Here is a 20,542-nt window from a genome sequence, read left to right as displayed (position 1 = left end):
CAACTCAAGTGCAGATCTACTTCCTTGTCTTTACATGATTGTTGTTAGGTGGGGGGGGGGGGGGGGGGGTAAGAAGACATTGTTTTGACTGACAATCATAAATTCAACAATGGCAAAATCATGACAACAATAAATGTGAAATTCAAGAATAGACTAAAAAAAAGCATTTTGTTGTATAATCTATTCATCCGTTATCTAAACAACTAATATACAAATAAATATTACAGTATTTCTTAGCATAAAGCCAGCACACAAAGGAATTGAACTTCAGTGATGAGAACGTCACACAAAGAGTCTGATGACAAGCCTGCAAGTGTCGAGAGTCATCCTGCATCACACTGGATCTTATCTGTGTTATCGTCCATCAGAAACGCAACCACAAGATGCATTCAATCCAGTAACTTGGACTTCAATTACAATACGAAAATCAAGCAGCACAGACACATTGCATCTCGATGTCCTGAGAGACATTGTCCCTGCGACATTATGCCGAGCCACAGAGTGTCACAGACACAGATGTGGAATTTGTCGGCGATTTATCGCCAAGTCCAATCTTAGGCCCAGTGCTTCGGTCATAGAGATGTGGGTCACTGTCAGTCACAATGATTGTGTGCAAGACACTTCATTCATTGTTGAAGCAGAAACATGATCTATTCAAAGTATGTACAATGCGTACTGTGTGTACAGTGTGAGTGTACATACAGTCCCTTCCAAAAGTATTGAAACGGCAAAGTCAATTCCTTTGTTTTATTTTATGCCAAAAACATTTGGGTTCATTCATCAAAACAAGAATATGCGACAAAAGTTGAGAATTCCAGTTTTGATTTCATAGATGTGTTGAACAACTCGGGACAGAGCACCTTTTGTTTGAAGCCACACACCTTTCAAGGGAGCAAAAGTAATGGAACAGACATGATTAAATGAACTTAGAATGAATAGCATTTAATAATAATATGAATTCATTAGATTTATATAGCACTTTTTTGGACACTCAAAGACGCATCACAGTGGTTGCATTATTCGTGCGCTCACACATTCACACTGTGGTGGCGGTAAGCTACTTAACTCATTCACTGCCATAAATTCATTAAAAAAAAAAGATTATTAAAAATGTGGGTTGACAGGCGGTTACAATTTGTAATCGTAATTAATCGCATGACTTCACGAGTTAACTCACGATTAATCACAAATTGTGTGTCTGTTCTAAATGTAAAATAAAAAATTATAGGTTTTCATACTCTTGTTAACAAAAGTGGAATAAAATGTTGAACTAATAAAAATTGTTCAAATGAATTTGGGACGTTTATAGCCGTCAATGGTAGGGAATGAATAATAATAATAAAAAAAGATTATTAAAAATTCGGGGCGTCAGGCGGTTAAAATCTTTAATCGTAATTAATCACAAATTGTATAACTGTTCTAAATGTACAATAAAAAAAATATGTTTTCATACTCTTGTTAACAAAAGTGGGGAAAAAAGCTAAACTAATAGAAATAGTTCAAATCATTTTTTGACATTTATAGCCGTCAATGGCAGTGAATGAGTTAAGTAGCCAAAGCTGCCCTGGGGCAGGCTGACGGAAGCGTGGCTGCCAGTGTGCGCCTACGGCCCCGCCGACCACCACCAAACATGTGTGAGGAGCACTAGAGACAATGTGTGTGAAGTGCCTTGCCCAAGGACACAACGACACATGACTTGGGGAGAGTAGGGATCGAACAGCCAACCTTCTGGTTATTGGACGACCGGCTCTACAACCTGAGCCAAGACCACCGCAGCAGCTTCCAGTTTTCAGATTCTGAATATTTATTGTCATTGTCACAAGGGAACAAGGAAACTTCGTTTGGAGAATCCATACAGCAGAGTTGCTAAAGTGCAAAATCCCACAAAATAAATACTACGGGTGCGTCAAAAAATCTATTCTCATAAGAATCGCGATTCTCATTTAGTACGATTCAGGTTTTTTTTAATACTTTTTTTTTCAGCCTGTTTTTCAGAATATTTTTTTTGACAGAAAAAAATATTCAGTCAAACAGAAAATAAATATTCAGAAAAATTGAAAAATTAAAACAAAAAATACTCAAAAAAAACAAAGCTCCCTAAAAAAAATAGTCAGAAAAACAGGAGTTTTTTTTTTTTTTTCAAGTGAATGCAATATGCTTCCGTATGGTGTCATAATCCTTATGTGCAATAACTGCATCAAGTCAATGACTTCACCAGACTGTTGCAGTTTTTATTTGAAACCATTTGCCAGGAATTTCCTACAGCTTTCAGTTTTGTTTTATTTCTCTGTTTCGGGGAGGTTTCTCATTTTGGTCTCCTTCAGGAGATAAAATGCATTCTCTATTGGATTTAGGTCCGGTGATTAACTTGGCCAGTTTAAGACCTTCCATTTTTTCCTTTCTTGTGTTTCTGATGCATTTTTCTGTAAATTGCTTGACAAAATGTTTTTTTAAGACTTCAGATTAAACCATGTCTCACATCAAAATATTGCTTTTGAGTTTCATGATGTGAGGCCATAACTTTATCTGATAAAAAATAAATAAAAAGTGCGTTAGCGCAATCATGTGGCATCTATAGGCAATTTCAAAGCTTTTAGTGTGGGCATCATTTACTGGTGGATTTTTGCTATTTGAGGCAAGGCTCGGTCCCTATTCAATGCAAAATTTGGAGTGCAAGTAGTGGGGGGTGGGGGGGGGGTCACTGAGATGTGCAGATTTACCTCATTCACAGTCAATCAATAGAGAGCAACTCAAAGCAAGCCAATTAAACGAGCTTTGAAATAATATTCTCATTATTTGTATTAATTTCTTTGTTGATATTTGTGTTGTTTTTAAGTGCAATTTTGGCATTTACGCATGTGGGTTGTTTCATGTGTTCTGTGAATGTAAACACAGCTGAATGAGACATTTGCATGCAAATAAAAACAAACAGAATAACAACATTTGGTGGATACAGTTATTAAAACAAAATTAGTCAGTGGGACCTGCAATGTAAATCCACATTATGATAAGGAACCAAGATTGTTTGAAGAAAAAAAAACGCAGTTTAGAGAGCGGCTGCTGTGGAAAACAGAGCTGACACTAGAGGGAGCCATCAGCATATGTAAGACAAACCATTTGTCTCAAAAAATGAGCAGACATGAAGTAAGAATTGGGCTTTGGCTGGTTGTGCTGTCTCAAACAAGTGGGCACCATGCCAAGGACTGATCATAGTACGTGCATATGTTCAGCTGCTAAAAGATTGTGTATGGCAAATTGAATCAATGCAGACATATGGAATGCTAGTCACCATTTACATGTACTAAACTTTCTTTGAATTATTATTAGAAAACCGCATGGGTTGTCTTGGTTATCTATTCTTGCAAGAACGAGAGAAGTCAACAAGGTGCAATTTACATATAATTTTTTTTAAATCGCAATACCTTTTAATCGGAAATTACATCCACTGAAAGAGACTTCACAGGAAAAACTCGAGAAGGCATCACAGAGATCAAATGAATTATATTTTATTACCACCAACGTCATCAATTGAATCAATAGGAACATTACAGAACCCACAAATGCAAAATCGGACCGACAGGTGACGACTGGTCCTGGCAAACGTCACAACCACAAAAAATACACCTGTGAATGTGTGGCAAATGACCAGACATGGAATACTACAGTGAGGAGTGTCATGAGGAGAAAGCATGACTTCAAACAGTGTAACAGTGTTCAAACAGTATTTACTGGCTCTATCATCGTAACCAACAGGATGGCCTACGTCACATCATCTAAACATACGAACATCTCTGAAATTTAACGTATATTAAAAACACCAAAATAAATAATGGAATCATCGTAAGCACAAATAGTGAATATGTTAAACTTCGGCAGCAAATCACTGATATGATTAATTTGGAATTTCCTTTTTTTTTTATTATCGAAAATACATTTCCTCACACACGCACGCACGCACGCACACGCACACAGTGTTTAGATTCCGCCTAAAAAAAAGTCTGGCAATGGGAAAACTTACAAATATGTGGGCATACATTGCTCTTCCTGGTCGTCATAAGTAGCATATTAAGTCTAGATTTACTGTAAAATCCCGTGAATAATACACATTTTCAGCATTTTCTTTTCTTTTTATCCCCAAACGAAGTGGGGGCAAAACAGGGGGCTTAATAAGAAACAAAAAATATTCACATTGTTTAGATGTTTACCAGAACCTAGGCAGTATAGGGATTGTACAAAAATACATATTAAATTGAATCACTGATTTATTATCCATTTCATACACAACATAACTCAATTATAATACAATATTCAAAGGTTTGAGATTTAAAAGAAAAGTAAAGAAATGAAAAATAATAGCTTACTAAAATTACACTACAAGTGGGTACAGTGCAAGGACAATATTTTCTAAAACATGATTCAAAATAAATACCTTGAAAGACCTTTAACCTCATTGGTATGGGGAAAAAAAACATAGGTTTTTACCTAGATTTAAAAGCATTTACACTTTATTGGTAGGTTTTGAATCTTTATTAATATTATTCACTGTGATAATAAAGGATACCAGCAAATTGCGGACCGTATTTCAGTATACACAAATACAGAGGGGGGAAATGTTTTTAAAGATACAGTGTGTAATAAGTAACCACCAGATGTCGCTATAGCATGAAATGCAGCTGAAGCGCATGCATTTAGACACACTACGGTGGCTCAGAGAGACCACAATCAGCAAGCCTACCACCAATTCTTATTTTGCGTGAGCAAACGAATATCTCGGTAAGCGACTTGGCAGCCGTTGTGAAGCTGGATTTAGTCAGAGCAGCTAACAAGAGCGGCTAGCGGGAGTTAGTCGGAGCCATAGGTTGTAGTGGCTAACAAGAGAGGCTAGCAGGAGAAGCTAGTAAAAAAACACACAAAAAACTAGTAAAAGCAGAAGATAACAAGTAATCTATATTTCATAAGCCCGAATGGGAGCCCGAATCACGGGACTCGACGACGACCACCTGCAGGCCCCAGCTATGGAAGGTAAGTGGTAGTCGACGCTAGATGCAAGCACCATCAGAGCTATATATATATAAATATATATTAGGGGTGTGAATTGCCTAGTACCCGGCGATTCGATTAGTATCACGATTCACAGGTCACAATTCGATTCGATACGATGCCGATTAATCCCGATACGAATCTATAAATTGATTATTGCAATTTTTTTTAAACTCAAATTTAGAAAATACCTATCAGTAAACTTGTACATGTACACTGTAAGATTTGGATGAAAATGTATTTATTTATCTGAAAATTCAGGCTTATAACTGAGCCACTGCATTTAACAAACAGGTTGCAGTCTGTTTCATGTCTGAACAGCACTGAAATAAAATATTAAGGCTTAATGTTCCATTAATATGACATTCTTTCATGCTTAATGTGTGAATCCTAACCCTTAGTAAGACGTTTTGTTGAATATTCCCATAAAAAATTGATGTTTTAAAATCGATTCGGCCACATATCGAATTGATTCGAGAATTGCGCGCTGTAATATTTTTTCTAACACCCCTAATATATATATATATAATATATATATATATATATATATATATATATATATATATATGTACGTTGGTGTAAGAAAACATATATATTTTTGCAAATTATTGAAATCAATAGTCGGTTGTTTGTTGAATTAACCATTAGTTTACCAATAGATGGCACAAAAGATTATATGCTGTGGCTTTATGGATGATTTTGCCGGTGCGTTACACGGGTGTGTGTTAGTCAAAGGAATTTTCAGTAATTGTTTATGCTTTCACTGTATTTTACAGCGGGCATTACAAAGTGTTCATTTGTTGTTGAAACATACAGTATTAATCTACTTTGTTTCACTTGAACAATGCAGTGCAAATTCTTCCAATGAGACCTTCCACCTTTTGCTTATATTATGCTGTTTTGTTACACACACACACACGCACGCACGCACGCACACGCGCGCAGTATCTGCAGCCTGTCAAGTATTGCTCAATATTCTTTAGAATTTCTTCTGTGGCTCATAATTAATGCTCAAAGGGGCCACTGACTAGAATGGGTAAATATTGATTATGACGGTTTATCCACTAGATGTTATAAGTCAGCTAAATACTGTACATGACTGATCAGGTTTAAAAAAAAATGAACGTTCATAAAAGTGAATGTCAAGTAGTTTGCCATGGTATTTGTAATGATGCATATCTTTCCATGAAAGACGTATGCGGTCGGTTAATGTATACAGTAATTATAGCATAGGAGTATAAAGGCTCAGACTGCGATGTAGCAAAAACAATAGCTCTTTGAAATGTGATCAATTGTGGTGTCATTAAGTCTATTGTGGTGCTTTGAACAGAACAAAACATAAAAAAGAAGCTACAAATGAATTGAAATGCATAGCACTGCCATGAGATGAAAACATTTCACAAGACGAACATGAACATAGAAGTAGGACACAAAATAACAGCACAGAGTAAAGGACACTCTTAAAACAATTTAAACACGCTTCGTATCAAGTGTCAAGTTGGAGCCAGTGCATCTTTATCCGCCAAGTGGCTTTGTACAGTGAATATAAAAGGTCTACACATCTCTGTTCATATACTAGGTTTTGTGATGTAAAAAAAAGATGAGACCAAGAGGAAACATTTCAAAACTTTTTTTCCACCACTAATGTAACTTATGTGTACAACTTAATTGAAAAGAACAAAAATCAAGAGGGGAAGTTAACTGAAATAAGGTTGTGATCTGACTCTCACCCCCCCCCCCCCCAAAAAAAAAATTCACATGACAAAAACCTAGCATTTAAGCAGGGGTGTGTAGACTTTATATGTCACTGTAAATGCAAAATGAACAGCAAAAAGTGAGAATGCATGCTGTTTTAGCTACTTCTACAAAGTTCTCTATGTACAAAATGTCTCTATGAGGTTCTTTCCTGAGCAAGGAGTAAACAAAGGACCAAACACGTTTGCTCTTCTGTGCTTATGTGTGAGGTCACACCGGGGCCAAATACTTGGCCATGTTAGCGTTGTGTAATGGATCATTCCATGCCAAATCACCCCAAAAAATAAATTCAACAACACAAAATCTCAAATTTGAGGTCAATCGGAGCAGGGGTTTGGGAGCTACAGCCCACCGAATTATAATATTTTCAGAAAAAGCGGGCGTGGGCTAAAATGAATTCTCGCGGTATTCGTGAATTCACAAACTCCGCATAATACATCTTGTACCGAGCACGTTGATTTTCACAGTGGTTCGGATCGGACCAATCACAGAGTGACATTGTGTTTGGGCCATGATATGCAGCTGTGACGAAAGCAGGAAGTGCCGATGCCGGAGGAAACTAACAAACTTAACATGGACGAATGGACGCTGCAATTAATTCTGTTCTTGCAGAATTACTCACCGTTTCCTTGTTAAATGTTGAACAGCGAGAGGCGCTTCATGCATTTTTAGCTGGTAAAGATGTTCGTGCGCCAGCCATCCCATGACGAGAACGAAGATGATATCATCTTGGTCAAAACAAAAGTGCACAAGATGCCAAAGTATTGTACAGAACGTCCCTCCTTTTCCTAGCAAAATCACCGTGGAGCAGTCCTAGATTGATACTGTGGAGAACTGCCTTGACTGAATCACAATATCAATCTGGCAATTGCCAGGTAAGGTGTGGGCACCTTCGTTTGAACCCTTATATCTCAAGATCTTCACAAAACATATTATTGTTGGAAAGGGGAATCAAGGATTTAAAATCTCCAGTCAAAGATTGGTGCAAATTTAAGTATCCTTTTGACCTTAAAATTGATCACGTGACTTCAACAAAACTTTTCATGTGTAATTTCTCACGTGTTCTCTAAAACATATAAAAAGGTTTCAGAGACTAAAGAATAAATGACCTCTGAAACTTGTATATATTTTAGAGAACATGTGAGAGATAACATTTCATGAAAATTTTTGTTAAGGTCATGGGCAACCAAAACAAAAGGTCAAACGTTTACTAAAATCTTCTAAATGATTGCATCCTTGTTGAATTCCCTTTCCAACAATACAGTAACTGATTTGTGATGATTAACCCAGTCAGACGTTCCTGAGATATAAGGAAGGTGGCCACGCCTCTTTTTGTTGAAGATGTCAAAATTTGACAGGCCTTACCTCCCAAACCAATGCTTCGATCAACCTAAAATTTGAGGTTTCGTGTTGTGTCATCACTATCAACAAGTGCAGGAAATGTTATTAAAATCAACCGATTGGAGGATTTGGCATGGAATGACCCAAACGTGCAGCAACTGTTATTGGATATGACAGGACAACCTCCCTTTTTAGGGCCAGGGAGTGATTTTCAAGTCTACGCTTTTCTCCGATTTAAAGAACAAATACTGGCAGAAAGACATTTCCCAAGTCAGCTTTTAAAAAAGGAAATCAAATTCTTAAATCCTTCCTCTTCTTCACTGGGACACATATGAGAAAGAAGTCTTTGTTAAGCCGCCGCTTGACAGCAAATCTGTTCTTCCCCTTAAAACTCAAGTAAATATTTCATAGACTCTGTCGCACACTGTGGGCTAGTAAAAGAAGATGCAATTCATTTAAATTGAATGCTAATGCTATGCGGTTCAATCAGGAAAGGTAGCACACAGCCTCCAGATGATAATAACGCTGCAAGTAATAGAGAAGCAGAGTCAGTGTGTCACCATGCTAGCAGCTAATGTACAGTGTGCAGGAGTGGGCGGGTCTGCAGAGGTCACAGCAGAACGAGCAGGGGGGCGGGGGGGGGGGGGGGGGTGGTGTCTTAGCCCTGCTCATCCCCCTCATCAGCGCCTACATGAAGCCGAGCCACAGAATCTCCATTGCAACCAGATGTGGGCTCTGCTTCCTGCTCTGCCGGTGGCTCTGCCCCATCTACGACTTCTAGAGCTGGCGTGTCTATCTCTGTGACCACTTCGTGTGGCGTGGCAGCAGCAGTTGAAGGTGCGGATGGGTCCGCGGCAACCTCGGGAGCTGCGGGGTCTGCCGTGGCGCTGGCTGCTGGACCGGAGGCCTTGGTGTTACTTTGCTCAGTCGCTCTCAGTCTCTTCATGATGGTGGTGACCCGCACAGCTTTCTGTGGGAGGAGTATTTGGAAAGCAAGCTAAAAATATAATAATTGAACTTGACGCCTCCAAATGAGGATATGGACGCTTAGCTGTTCATGTTACAAATAGAGAACGTTTTTTTCTTCTTCTTTTTTTACTCATGTTAGTGCCATCCCTCTGAGATTGCTGAGCTGGCCATATCAAAAACCGCCACTGGCCGCAGAACAGATTTGAACTCGCCCGCTCAGAACCATAAGACGGAAATGCCACTTATCCATTCTTCAAAGAAGCACAAATAGCCTTGAATTGTGTCATAATCCATAATGTTCTTCAATATCAGGCTTTTTTTTGGGTCTACTGGTCGTAAGTGTCCTTCATCATACCACTATTGTTCCATACCACACTGCTTATCAGCCCAACCTAACTACTATTTCAGAAAGTGGTGCAATTAGTGTGAAAACACCTTCAGCATAATTGTGGCTAGTGTTTACTCAGTTACATTATTCGTATTTTATCTTATTTCTAGTTATTTGCTGAGGACGAGTTTGGAGAGTGAAAATCCGCACATTCGTGACGAAAATCCGCATATTTGCCAAAGTTGAAAAATGTCAACTTTTTCCGCATTTCGCCTCGCGGTAGCCAATCGGCTTCGAGTATGGCCTACGTCACACACAGCGTCCTGTCTGTTGTCACCCAGAGCGCAACAACACGTGTATTTACTTGCTGTTGAACTGTACCGAGGTAGCAGCAGTGTCCATGCCAAAGTTATTTAGCGCAACTGCGAGCCGCCAGATTGCCACTAAAAAAACGGGAGTGCTATCACGTACCTCAAAAGAAAATAGTGCCCCGGCTGTATAGTCCCAGGAAAGAAATGGAAGTCGTCGGCGGTGCTCTCTTTTTGTTGACTCTAGAGTCGTTCATCAAGGGACGCGCCTCTTCCTCTCCGGTGTGCTCGAATGCAAGAATGAACGGCAATCGTTCCAAAAAACTACGCTGGCGAAGGGAGCGTTCCGGATCGCCTTTTCGGTTTTGGTGTGAATGTAGCATAACTGTTAAGCGAATGTCATTGCTCTGTCCTTGTGACGTGGAGTGACAATAAACTAGATTCCATTCCATTCCTTCCATTTTTTGTCAATATTCTTCTAACCAATGAGCTCTTAAAGTTTGAAAAAAAAGAAGCCATCTGACCAAGCACACGCGGGACTTACCTTCCATTTTGCTCGAGCAAAGTTCTTCTCGATTTGTGCACATACGTTTTCCTTGATGTTTTTATCTGACGCCGCGCCACCAGAGATCCTGTTTTATAAAAAAATGGGGACAAAGAACACAAGTTTGTTATTATTCGATTGCTATGCTTGTGTTTACAAAATGATTCATGTGGTCTACGCCACCTACCATTCATGGTTTATAGCCTCCTGGGCTGTCAGTCTCTGGTCTTGATCCACCTCCATAAGGCGTGCAACCAGACACTTAGCTGTCAGAGGGAAATGAATGGAAACTTCAACAAAGTGTTTATTCACCTGATGGATGACAGGAATACTGTTGGAATGTTTTGCCTTTACTTCAAAATTATGCTCACATGGAGTGGTGTCATTATGTTTTGCCTCTTCAGCATAAAAATACCTGAATCTGAGATCTCATCCCAGTATGGCGAGTCAAACTCATAATCGCCTGCAAGGATCTTTCGGAAGAGGTTCTTGTCATGATTTTCATAATCATCTTCATCACTCTCATCATAGAAAGGAGGGTTGCCCGACAATCTAGGAGCAATAAACACACCGATGCCATTTTTTCCTCATTATGTGTTGTCTCTCTTATTCAAAAAAAAGAAAACGATTTGGAAACAAAAGTATGCTTGACCTAACTGAATTTAAGTGGCGCTCTGCAATTCAATACAATTATAAATATTCAGATTTAGCCTACCTTAGAGTTAATGCTTAATCATTATAACTTTCACAGTCTCTCACAAGTAATTAGCATAATGACTCACAGAATGTACATTATGACACCTGTTGCCCAGCAGTCCACAGGTCGACCATATCGCTGTCTGCCGACCACCTCTGGAGCTGCAGAGGAACAAAGAAACCCGGTTAGGTTAAAACAAAACCAAAAAAAAACATTTCTCTGTACTGTCCTATTGGCCTCATGGTGCGCTCACCCAAATACTCTGGTGTCCCACAGGGGTCTTTGATTAATCCATTCTCCAGCTTGGCAAGATGGAAGTCACTGATGACTATTTTTGAGTGCTTCAGGCGGTTGTAGTAAACCAAATTCTCCAACTATGCCCATTAGAAAGAGTGAATGTAATACACATGTTAAAAGTAGTTGTCAAGAATAATTCAAAAGCTCTGAAGTGTAATGATTTACTAATCAACTGGAATGGATGTCACTTTGTCTTCGAGTTAAGGGTCAATGGTATGTAAATTCTTATATTAAGTATTACGGACAGAGATACGCAATACGTATTTTAACTCATTCACTGCCATTGACGGCTATAGACGTCGAAAATTCATTTGAACCATTTCTATTCCCACTTTTGTTAACAAGAGTGTGAAAAAAATGATTGTAAATTTAGAACAGATAAAAATTTGTGATTAATCGTGAGTTAACTACTGGAGTCATGCGATTAATTACAATTTAACAAATTAATCGCCTGACGCCCCTTTTTTTTATCGCGTCAGGCGATTAATTTTTTAAAATTGTAATTAAACACAAGACTTCAATAATTAACTCACGGTTAATCACAAATTTCATATCTGTTCTAAATGTACAATAAAAAAAAGTTTTTTAGGTTTTCATACTCGTGGAAAAAGTGTAAAGTAAAACTAATAAAAATTGTTAAAATGAATTTTTGACGTCTATAGCCGTCATTAATAATATTTCTTCTCATGGACAATCAGTATTGAGCATAACAGTGCACGTGTACATTCTTTTCTCTAATAGTAAAAAAATAATCCATTGGATTTTCAAGAAATGAAATGTGTTGGATTTTTTCTGATGCTTTGATGCGAATGCGTTTAATGTAGAGGAGAAGCTCTTGAAAAGAGTCGCGTGTTACCTTGAGATTTCTGTGAACAATGTGCAAAGAGTGAAGGTAAGCGACAGCTTCCAAGACCTGCCGCACCACATTGCTGGTATCCCGCTCAGAGTAATAACCTTGATCCAGGATCCAGTCAAAGACTTCTCTGCCTGTTGCACTGAGGGAGGAGATCAAGTCACTTATACTGTTACACGTTGTCCATCTGTGGTGTACTGTATCGACCACTGTCTTAATGTATACAGTATACTGTAAATATTAAACTTGAAAAGCTGGTGGATCACCATAAACAGTTGTAAAGTATGTGGCACTGTCATGAAGTTGCTACTTATGTGTAAGGTATATGATCAACACAGCAGGCCAGAATGACTGCAATGATACAAAGATGTTGTCCTTCCTTCAAGCTTACAGTTCAAGAAAGAGCAAGTATTCCTTTTTAGTCTCAAAGACGTCCACCAGCTGGAGAATATTGGGATGCTTCACCCTGAGGAGACCAACAGTCAGGATGAGAAACTCTGATCAAACACACAACAGTAATATTTTACGCAACCAAAAAAAAAAGAAACAAATCCAATATATAATTCATTTGGCAAATTAGTGAAGGCAGCCCACCATACATAATAATATCACAAATAAAACCCTTTGAGAGAAACTTGTGGAATTGGAATGACAGTGATTAGCAGTGAGCATGTGAGCATTAGTAAAAATCAGCAGCATTAAAAAGGGAAGCTTGTCAGGAGCCGGTGTGTGGTTTCCCCTAGTGATGAACGATATTACATTAAGACTTGAATGAGAGTCTCTTCTACTCGTTAATTGTGTTTCCCAGCAATTACATTATTTGTTACAGTTGACAATAATGAAGTGCCTACTGACGATGAAGCTGTAAAAAAAAAAAACCTGAGCAAGTGAGAGAAACTACAGAGTGGAAGTTGGCACTGGAGCTGAACGATATATATCATTATCGTAATGTTATTGAGATAGGAACATTCAAGAAATGAATACTGCATAATCAACGACATGTAATTTTTAGAAACACTTTTTAATACATCGGGCCAGGCATAGTTAACTAGCAAGAGTTCCTGGCAAATGATCTAAAAAAGTTGCACTGTAGCTAATGTAAGGTCGATATGTGAAATTGATACACTGCAGCGCACAAGAACACCTGTCAACATTTCTTGCATTCACTTGTGCTGTCTTTTTACATCTCTAAAATAATCGGACTGTTCTTTCAACTCCCAACAGTTGCACTATAAAGCATTTGTTATTTGTTCAACAGAAAAATGTTTGAAGATGTTTGACATTGTATTAGTAGTTCAGGATTTTCACGCTACTAAGATGTACTCCAAAACAATCAGCATTTATTTTCCAAAAACACAACAAAAAGGCAAACAAGACACATGGAACAAGAACTGAGCTACTACATCAGAAGAAGCCCCAAAAACAATACCACAAATGGGAACAAGACCAGACAGCAACAGAAGCACAACACAACCAACCAACAAGGACTGAAAGAAACAAGACAACATGAAACAAAAACACAGATCAACAGTTTGAACTATACATAACTCAATTAATTGCAAGACTCCAGAGAGAATACTACACATATAATATGTAATTTGTTACAATGTGTCCAATCTTTTGAGTGGTAGTTAACTTCTTTGCTAGTATGACAGTATGCCCAGATAATGCTAATATGAGATTCAAAGACAGAGATTGCATGTTTACAAAGCGATGCTTAGTTTAAATAAAATAACTCACATCTTTAAAATGAGGATTTCATTTTTTGCAGCTTTGCGCACCTTCCTTCCATCCTTCTTCAGGAACTTTTTGCATGTGTACATTCTCATCGTATTTCTGTCCTTGGCCCTGAAGATCTCACAGAACTCCTCCCTGGAGAAAAAAAATAGCATTTCAAGGAGATGTGGATATATGGATGAAAGTGGTACAGTGGAACTTCTAAAGTTGAATGCCTCTGAAATCGTACAAATTCAATTTGGTCCTAAATTTTAGGCAACGTGACTTTATTTAATGTATGTGTTTGCTGAGGTGTTTTTTTTTTCTTCCTCAAACCATGTATGTGCTTTCAAAACTGTAATATGGCAAATGCATGAACCTGAAACAAATTATTTACATTTGAATGATTTGCCATATAGGAAGGAAATCCAAACAAAGCCAGTCAGAACGCAGAGGTTCCACTTCATCGTTATACATTGAGTTGTAAGAAATACAGAAAAAAAAGTTGGTCGATATTTACAGTACTCACGATTTAACAATTTGACCCATGTCATACTTGTCTGTCACGTCTGAAGGACTGTGATAATCCTTCTTTTCACCAAATGTTAAACAGCCAAATGGCATAGCCACTCCTGACCTGTGGGGACAAATAGACAAGAGACAAAAAGAGAAAGAGGGGAATAAAGAGATACATTTTCCATCTTTATCATGGGAAGAATTTCCTACACTAATTTTGTCTCATATTGAGTCGCAGAAATTTCAGTTGGTAAATGACTTGGCACAAAGTGGTGCCTGCTGTCACATAGTAATAAAAATAACTCTGGGGGAAGCAATAGCAGCTTAAATAACTCATACTGAAAATGATATTCACATTACAATAACATATCCTGTTCAGGTCTGCGGGTTCACTGGGGTTTATATAATTGACTGGGTGAGAGGTGGCATGCACCCTGGACTGCTCACTATTCAATAACGGTTAAATATGATATTTGCGTATGTAAACAAACACAATTTGGGTGCCACTTTGGTGCATTGTTTTCCAACCATTTCTCTGACATACTGTAGAATCATGGTGTAGTCTTTGAAAGACTTCATCTTGATGAGCATTGATGGCTGTTGTAAACTTAGGTTTTGTCATGTGAGTAATCAAGTGTAGGTATTTAACAGACTGTCCTTTTCATATATAACTTTGTATTGTTGGTGCTTTGGTCTTCAGAAGTTTTGCCACCAGACTCATATTTCAGTGGCATGGCAATGTCTCGTACATGTATTTTTGTCTAGCATGAACTATAAAAAAAAAGAAAAAAAAGTCAATCATAAATAGAATGGTGATCATGATCATGCTAGTAAAATGTACTCTTTTTTCACATTAGGGGTTGCATTGTTAGGACTCCCCATTTATAACTTTCCATCTGAAAGAAAGGCCATCTTGGACTCAAATGGAAAATTATGAATTAATGGGTGGTTGTTGTATATCAGGGCTGGGACGAAATATCGTTTGGCAATACATCCGCAGTATCGATCCATTAAGTGATTATCGATACTTTTTACTCGCTGTGTGTAGCACACCGTGTGGTAAAATACTGTAAAAGGAATTGTGAAATAGTTTCTTATGAAAAGGCATGGCTTGGACATTTGCATTAACCACTACCAGCAAGCTTGAAGCATTCTCATGCCTCATTCTCTGTGTTATCAATTCGATGGATTGACCAATCAATGTCTGGAAGTGCTTTCTTACTCAGTTGGCCACGTATCTTCAACAGTGAATCACAGTGGAGCATTTAAAATTTACGAGAGTTCAAATGAATTGTGATAAAGATGCTGCTTCTGTTTAGCAAAGACAGCTCCGTCCAGATTAGGGAAACGTATGAGAAAGATGTGAGTCAAAACCTGCTGTGGGGTCATTTGTATGCACTCTTATCAATACATTTAAATGATTAGGTGCCCGGGATTGATTCTCCTGCTGCTATGCTATAATATGGAATTACATCCTCAGGTAATTGTCAATATCATTACTGTAATGTGAGCAGTTATAAAAATTAAAAATAAATAAAAAACTCGCTCAGCGTAATGCTTCAACATCAGCAAGTTTTGGAAAACATTCATTTAATGTTTACTTTTCAAATACATATTTTTCTCCCGCCCCCTGCCTCCACACTGACTTTCTGACTCAGCAACTCACTGAACTGCTGACTACTAGAAGCCATTGCTGATTTACTGAAGTGAAGTTAAACAGTGCTGAGCGTCAGCATTTACCAACTACATTTTATACAAACCTTCTGCCATGAGTAAGATGAAGAGCCTTCCTTTATATCAGTGTGTACGGAAACAACACAAATAAAACATTTTGCCCGCAAAAGGTCATAGTAAATTTCACCTAAACAACTCTGACGTTTTGCTTCCATTTGAGTTTTTTTTCAAAAACAAGTGTGGTGCGTTGCAACAAAGGTTGACTTTTTGGTTCAAAAAATATTATGGATCAGTAAACAGAACCACAAATGAATCTAACCTTCTATTTTCTTTTATTTTTTACACCATTTATCCAGTTCCAGGTTGTCTTAGAAGCAGAGTACACCACTCATTCGCAGAGCATTTTTGAATGGGACATTGCCAGTCAATTGATTCCACGCCACTGTTTAGTGATGCGGTATTGTGATTTGGTATTTTTGCAGACGCAGGCAGTTTGGAACGCACATTTGACACCGTTGTGGGCGTGAACACATTCGACTTGCATCACAGCCAAATGAAGCGGCTCCTCAGATTCCCTTTAAAATTGCTGATCAGTGAAAGGCGTAGTCCTTGACATGGCAGTGGAGCTAATCGGGAGATCATTTACACTCTAAAAACTGTTGGGTCAAAAATAACCCAACTATGGGTCAAAAATGGACCGATCCTCTACTTGGGTCAATTTGACCCAACTTTGAGTCAAGATATGAGGCTTTTCGTGTAAAACAACTCATAGATATTGGTCAGATCCTTCACTTGGGTCAAAAAATTGGGTAATTTTGTATAAAACAACCCAGAAAGTTGGCTCAAATTGACCCATAATGTGGATCGGTCTATTTTCGATCAATAATTGGGTTACTTTTGACCCAACTGTTTTTAGAGTGTAACTGTGGCTAAAGCCAAACAGTGGCAGTTGTAAAAAAAATATATATATATATATATATTTTTTTTTACTGTCTGGACATGTATTTGGCACCTCTGATTGGGTGTGAAGCTGTTGTCACATGTCACTGATTCTGTTCATACGCAACCTCCTTACATAATGCCTGTAAATGCATTTCCCTTGCTTTTTTTCTGAGTCTTTTGTGGTAGTATCAGAGACAGAGGTGTCACTTCCTGTGTGTAAGAGTTTCTGAAATACCAATAAACAAAACAAAATAACATCACACCATATGCTTCCATAGTTTTTTACAGGCTGTTTGTGTGAAACAGGCTAACCTCCATGCTCAAAACCTCACTGGATATTAAGCAACATCCTGCATGATCGTTCTCCCTTTTTTTTTTTTTTTTTAAATTGATGTTGATGTAAATGTTGTGTCTCTTAAGTGTTTCACTGCACTAATTAGAGCTGCGCTAACCAGAAGCAGCAAAGGACAGCAGTGATGAAGAACGCATAATGAGGGGAAAGGTGCCGGACATCACGCAGGAAGTCAAAGAGGAGATGGAAAGTGAAACAAATAAGCAAGCTGCTTGGATCCAAATAAAGATAGTGTTGTATAAGAGTGGCCATGCATACACAATTGATTGAATTATTAATAACAGTCTTCATGTCTACAGTGTGTGTCACAAGGCCCGCGGTTCATGTTTGACTTGTATTGAGAATCTTTGTATCCCGAAGCGCTTGCTTTTACGGTGTACAGGGTGCGCAGACATGGCAGCTCTGGCAAGTAGAGAAATAATTATCAAGCTTCTACTTTCACCCGTCCTCTAATCGCCTGCTATTGTGCTGCATAGCTTATCTCTCAGATTCACAATTCACAGATTCACAATTCTCATTTGTTTGCCAGGCATCAATCAGACATGGAATGCTCATTTTAGGATCTTAATCAATTTGCTACCTGCTGTTGTCACACATATTTTAGTCTCATTGAGAGAAATGAAAGCCTCACCTTGATCACTGAGCTGCTAATAGGCAAGTCACAACCTGTCCTTAGAAACAGTTTTCTAAAGTGTATCTATAATAAGAACGGGCCAAAAAAAGACTAAGCAGGTTGCAGTTCCATACATCAACCAGCCCCCTGGCACTATTCTCCTTACCCGCTACCCACCTGAATATTCTCGTTCTCCTTCAGAGCAGGGAAGCAAAAGCACAGCCTCATTAGAAGCAGAACACTTGAAATCGTATTTATGTTATTGCAAAGCCAGTGAACAGCACCTCAGAGCTTGCCTGCAATAAAACCCGGGAACAGCAACATGCTTATTTCTGCTTTAAACAAGCTTCACACCTGGAAAATTGTTGATTCAATCGTGTAGCCTGCCCACCAGATGTAAACAAGTATGTGAGTTTTACACCGAAAATGGCGGCATAATCTTAACAATTTATCTCTGTGAATTACAGGCTAAAACATATTTTGTTTAAGTTTGCCTGAATTGCACGAATGCATCCTGAATAAGAAATTCAGCGGTTTTGTTCTATCAATTATTAAACTGATTTAGGAAGCTGACACTGATTATGGTGCTTGCATTGATTTGCCAGAGGCAAAGTTTCATTTCCTTAATTTACATTCTGGAACATGTTTACAGTACAGAATTTTATTCCTTAACCCCAAAGCTTCATACATCAATTTTCTAATGCTTATAATAATGTACAAAAATGACTGTTGAATTTTGAATGAATGTTGATCACTGTATTCTATATAGACTAAAAAACGATTTACTCACACTTACGTAAATTTCTATTGTTTAAATAACCTATCATGCATGTTTTGCGGTTGGCAGGAAGTCACAATACACATTAACAAAAAACATGCAAGAACAGAGAGATCATGCAAACTCCACACAGAAAGGTTCAACTCGAGATTCAACCTGGATCCTTAAACTGGCAGACCACGCAAATCATTTGGCCACTACGTTGTCTGTAAAAACAAAAAAACAAAAACAAACCCATTCATTATGTTTTAAAATACATTAAATGGTTAGTGACAGCTGTGACAGGCTCCAGCATGTCCGCAACCCTTGTGAGGACAGGCAGTTCAGATATCGATGGATGGATGGATGGATGGATGGATGGATGGATGGATGGATGGATGGATGGATTGATGGATGTATGGATGGATGGCAATGCTATTTAAACTGCAGGATCAACAAACATGTCTTTTGTTGTCTACATTAGGAGGTGTACTGTAAGTTTGGAACTATGCTATTCAACTTCAGTCCCTCTGTGCTGCTTGTGTGAACAGAAATGTTAATTGCCCTCATAAAATCAACATTACATGAAAGATGACAATCTAAATGCTGCTGTAAATAAAGCTGACACGTTTTAAATGTCAAGAGCACATTGATTGAAAGGCTCCCTCAATTGCTGACTTTGCCAATTATGAGCTGTAAATTTAATAGAGTGCATTAAGGAAGCGGAGAAGCTGTAAACTAATAACATCAACAACAACAAAAGAAAAAAAAAAGAATGCCTCTTCAGTATATAAACTGTAAACAAGATCAAGCAGCGACCTCCAGCGAATTAGACTGACTATCTGACATGCTGACTTATATGCACTTTGACATGGATTGAATAATTGTGTTGCACCATTTGTCTGTAAAATAGTCTCCTTTAATATAACTACAATCACCAGGAAACCTTGTTTCATGGTGTGTAGGTGGTTATACACATGATCAAATTCAATTTAATGCCAGGCATGTTTTTTCAAGTTCGTTACAGTTTGAAGTCCTTCCCTGCAGCGACTGCCGCTGGCTTGGATATTCTCTGATGTAAAGAAGCTCGTTTCACTATCAGAATCAGGAGTGATTCGTATGCTTTAAAGTTGTTGCTTGGAGCATGTATAATCCTCACATTGTAAACTCTCGTGCTCGGGTTACTGACAGCGAGTGCAGCCCTGAGGTCAACAGCAAATCTCCGCAAGCTTACATGGGGAAAGTTTTCACAGCTACCAATTAGCATACTAATTGTCACTTAGCATTGAGTATAATTAAAGGTGCATTGCTGCACCCATCAGCTTTTATCTTCCCTTTATAGTAGAGTGGGGTCCGCACACTCCACAGATTCTTTTGGGGGGGGGGGGGGGGGGGGTGACGTCATGCATGTGATATGTGGCGTTGTGCTAACATTAGCCTGTGGTGTTAGCTAGCGTACGACACTGCACGGATGAGCTGCTAAGTTCGTTCCACAGCTGGGATGCTGCAGTTACGCTTTTGGCCAGAGGTGGCAGTAAAAAAAGTGACAAACAGCACCAATATCCTTTAAGCATGGGCTGATATTAAATTCTGATGCAAAGTGACCTTTTTGGGTATCCTGCACTGTATACCAGTCGCCACTGGAGAAATCTCACCCCCAATGCAATATACTCTCTGACACATTGCACAAAAATTAGGATGGCTGCTTGCAAGATTTTGGATTCTGTTGAATTATTAACTTTGTTTTTCAGTTTCAATTTATATTTTAGCCGTTTTGGATTTAGTTATAGCTGTGTAGCTCAATGAATAGAATTGTCTATTGTATTCTTATCTGTCTCTT

The 20,542-nt window shown here is 38.4% G+C and overlaps 1 protein-coding gene across 1 annotated transcript in view; it reads right to left on the bottom strand.

Moving 5' to 3' along the window:
* Positions 1 to 3,490: 3,490 nt before the first annotated feature.
* Positions 3,491 to 20,542, bottom strand: part of camkvb (CaM kinase-like vesicle-associated b) — a 32,755-nt gene continuing 15,703 nt past the window's right edge. The window contains exons 2-11 of the mRNA XM_086087746.1: positions 14,378 to 14,485; positions 13,873 to 14,004; positions 12,524 to 12,598; positions 12,136 to 12,274; positions 11,236 to 11,356; positions 11,068 to 11,143; positions 10,701 to 10,837; positions 10,473 to 10,551; positions 10,286 to 10,373; positions 3,491 to 9,106 (exon numbers count right to left, since the gene is read on the bottom strand). Coding sequence (XP_085943872.1) covers positions 8,795 to 9,106; positions 10,286 to 10,373; positions 10,473 to 10,551; positions 10,701 to 10,837; positions 11,068 to 11,143; positions 11,236 to 11,356; positions 12,136 to 12,274; positions 12,524 to 12,598; positions 13,873 to 14,004; positions 14,378 to 14,472 — 1,254 coding nt within the window. The 5' untranslated portion in view covers positions 14,473 to 14,485 and the 3' untranslated portion in view covers positions 3,491 to 8,794. The remainder of the gene's footprint in view (positions 9,107 to 10,285; positions 10,374 to 10,472; positions 10,552 to 10,700; positions 10,838 to 11,067; positions 11,144 to 11,235; positions 11,357 to 12,135; positions 12,275 to 12,523; positions 12,599 to 13,872; positions 14,005 to 14,377; positions 14,486 to 20,542) is intronic.

The sequence above is a fragment of the Leptonotus elevatus genome, chromosome 10 (assembly GCF_054856555.1).
Source record: "Leptonotus elevatus isolate MCC_2025b chromosome 10, RoL_Lele_1.0, whole genome shotgun sequence".
Classification (NCBI taxonomy): Eukaryota; Metazoa; Chordata; class Actinopteri; order Syngnathiformes; family Syngnathidae; genus Leptonotus; species Leptonotus elevatus.
This window is presented reverse-complemented; position numbering and strand designations above follow the sequence as displayed.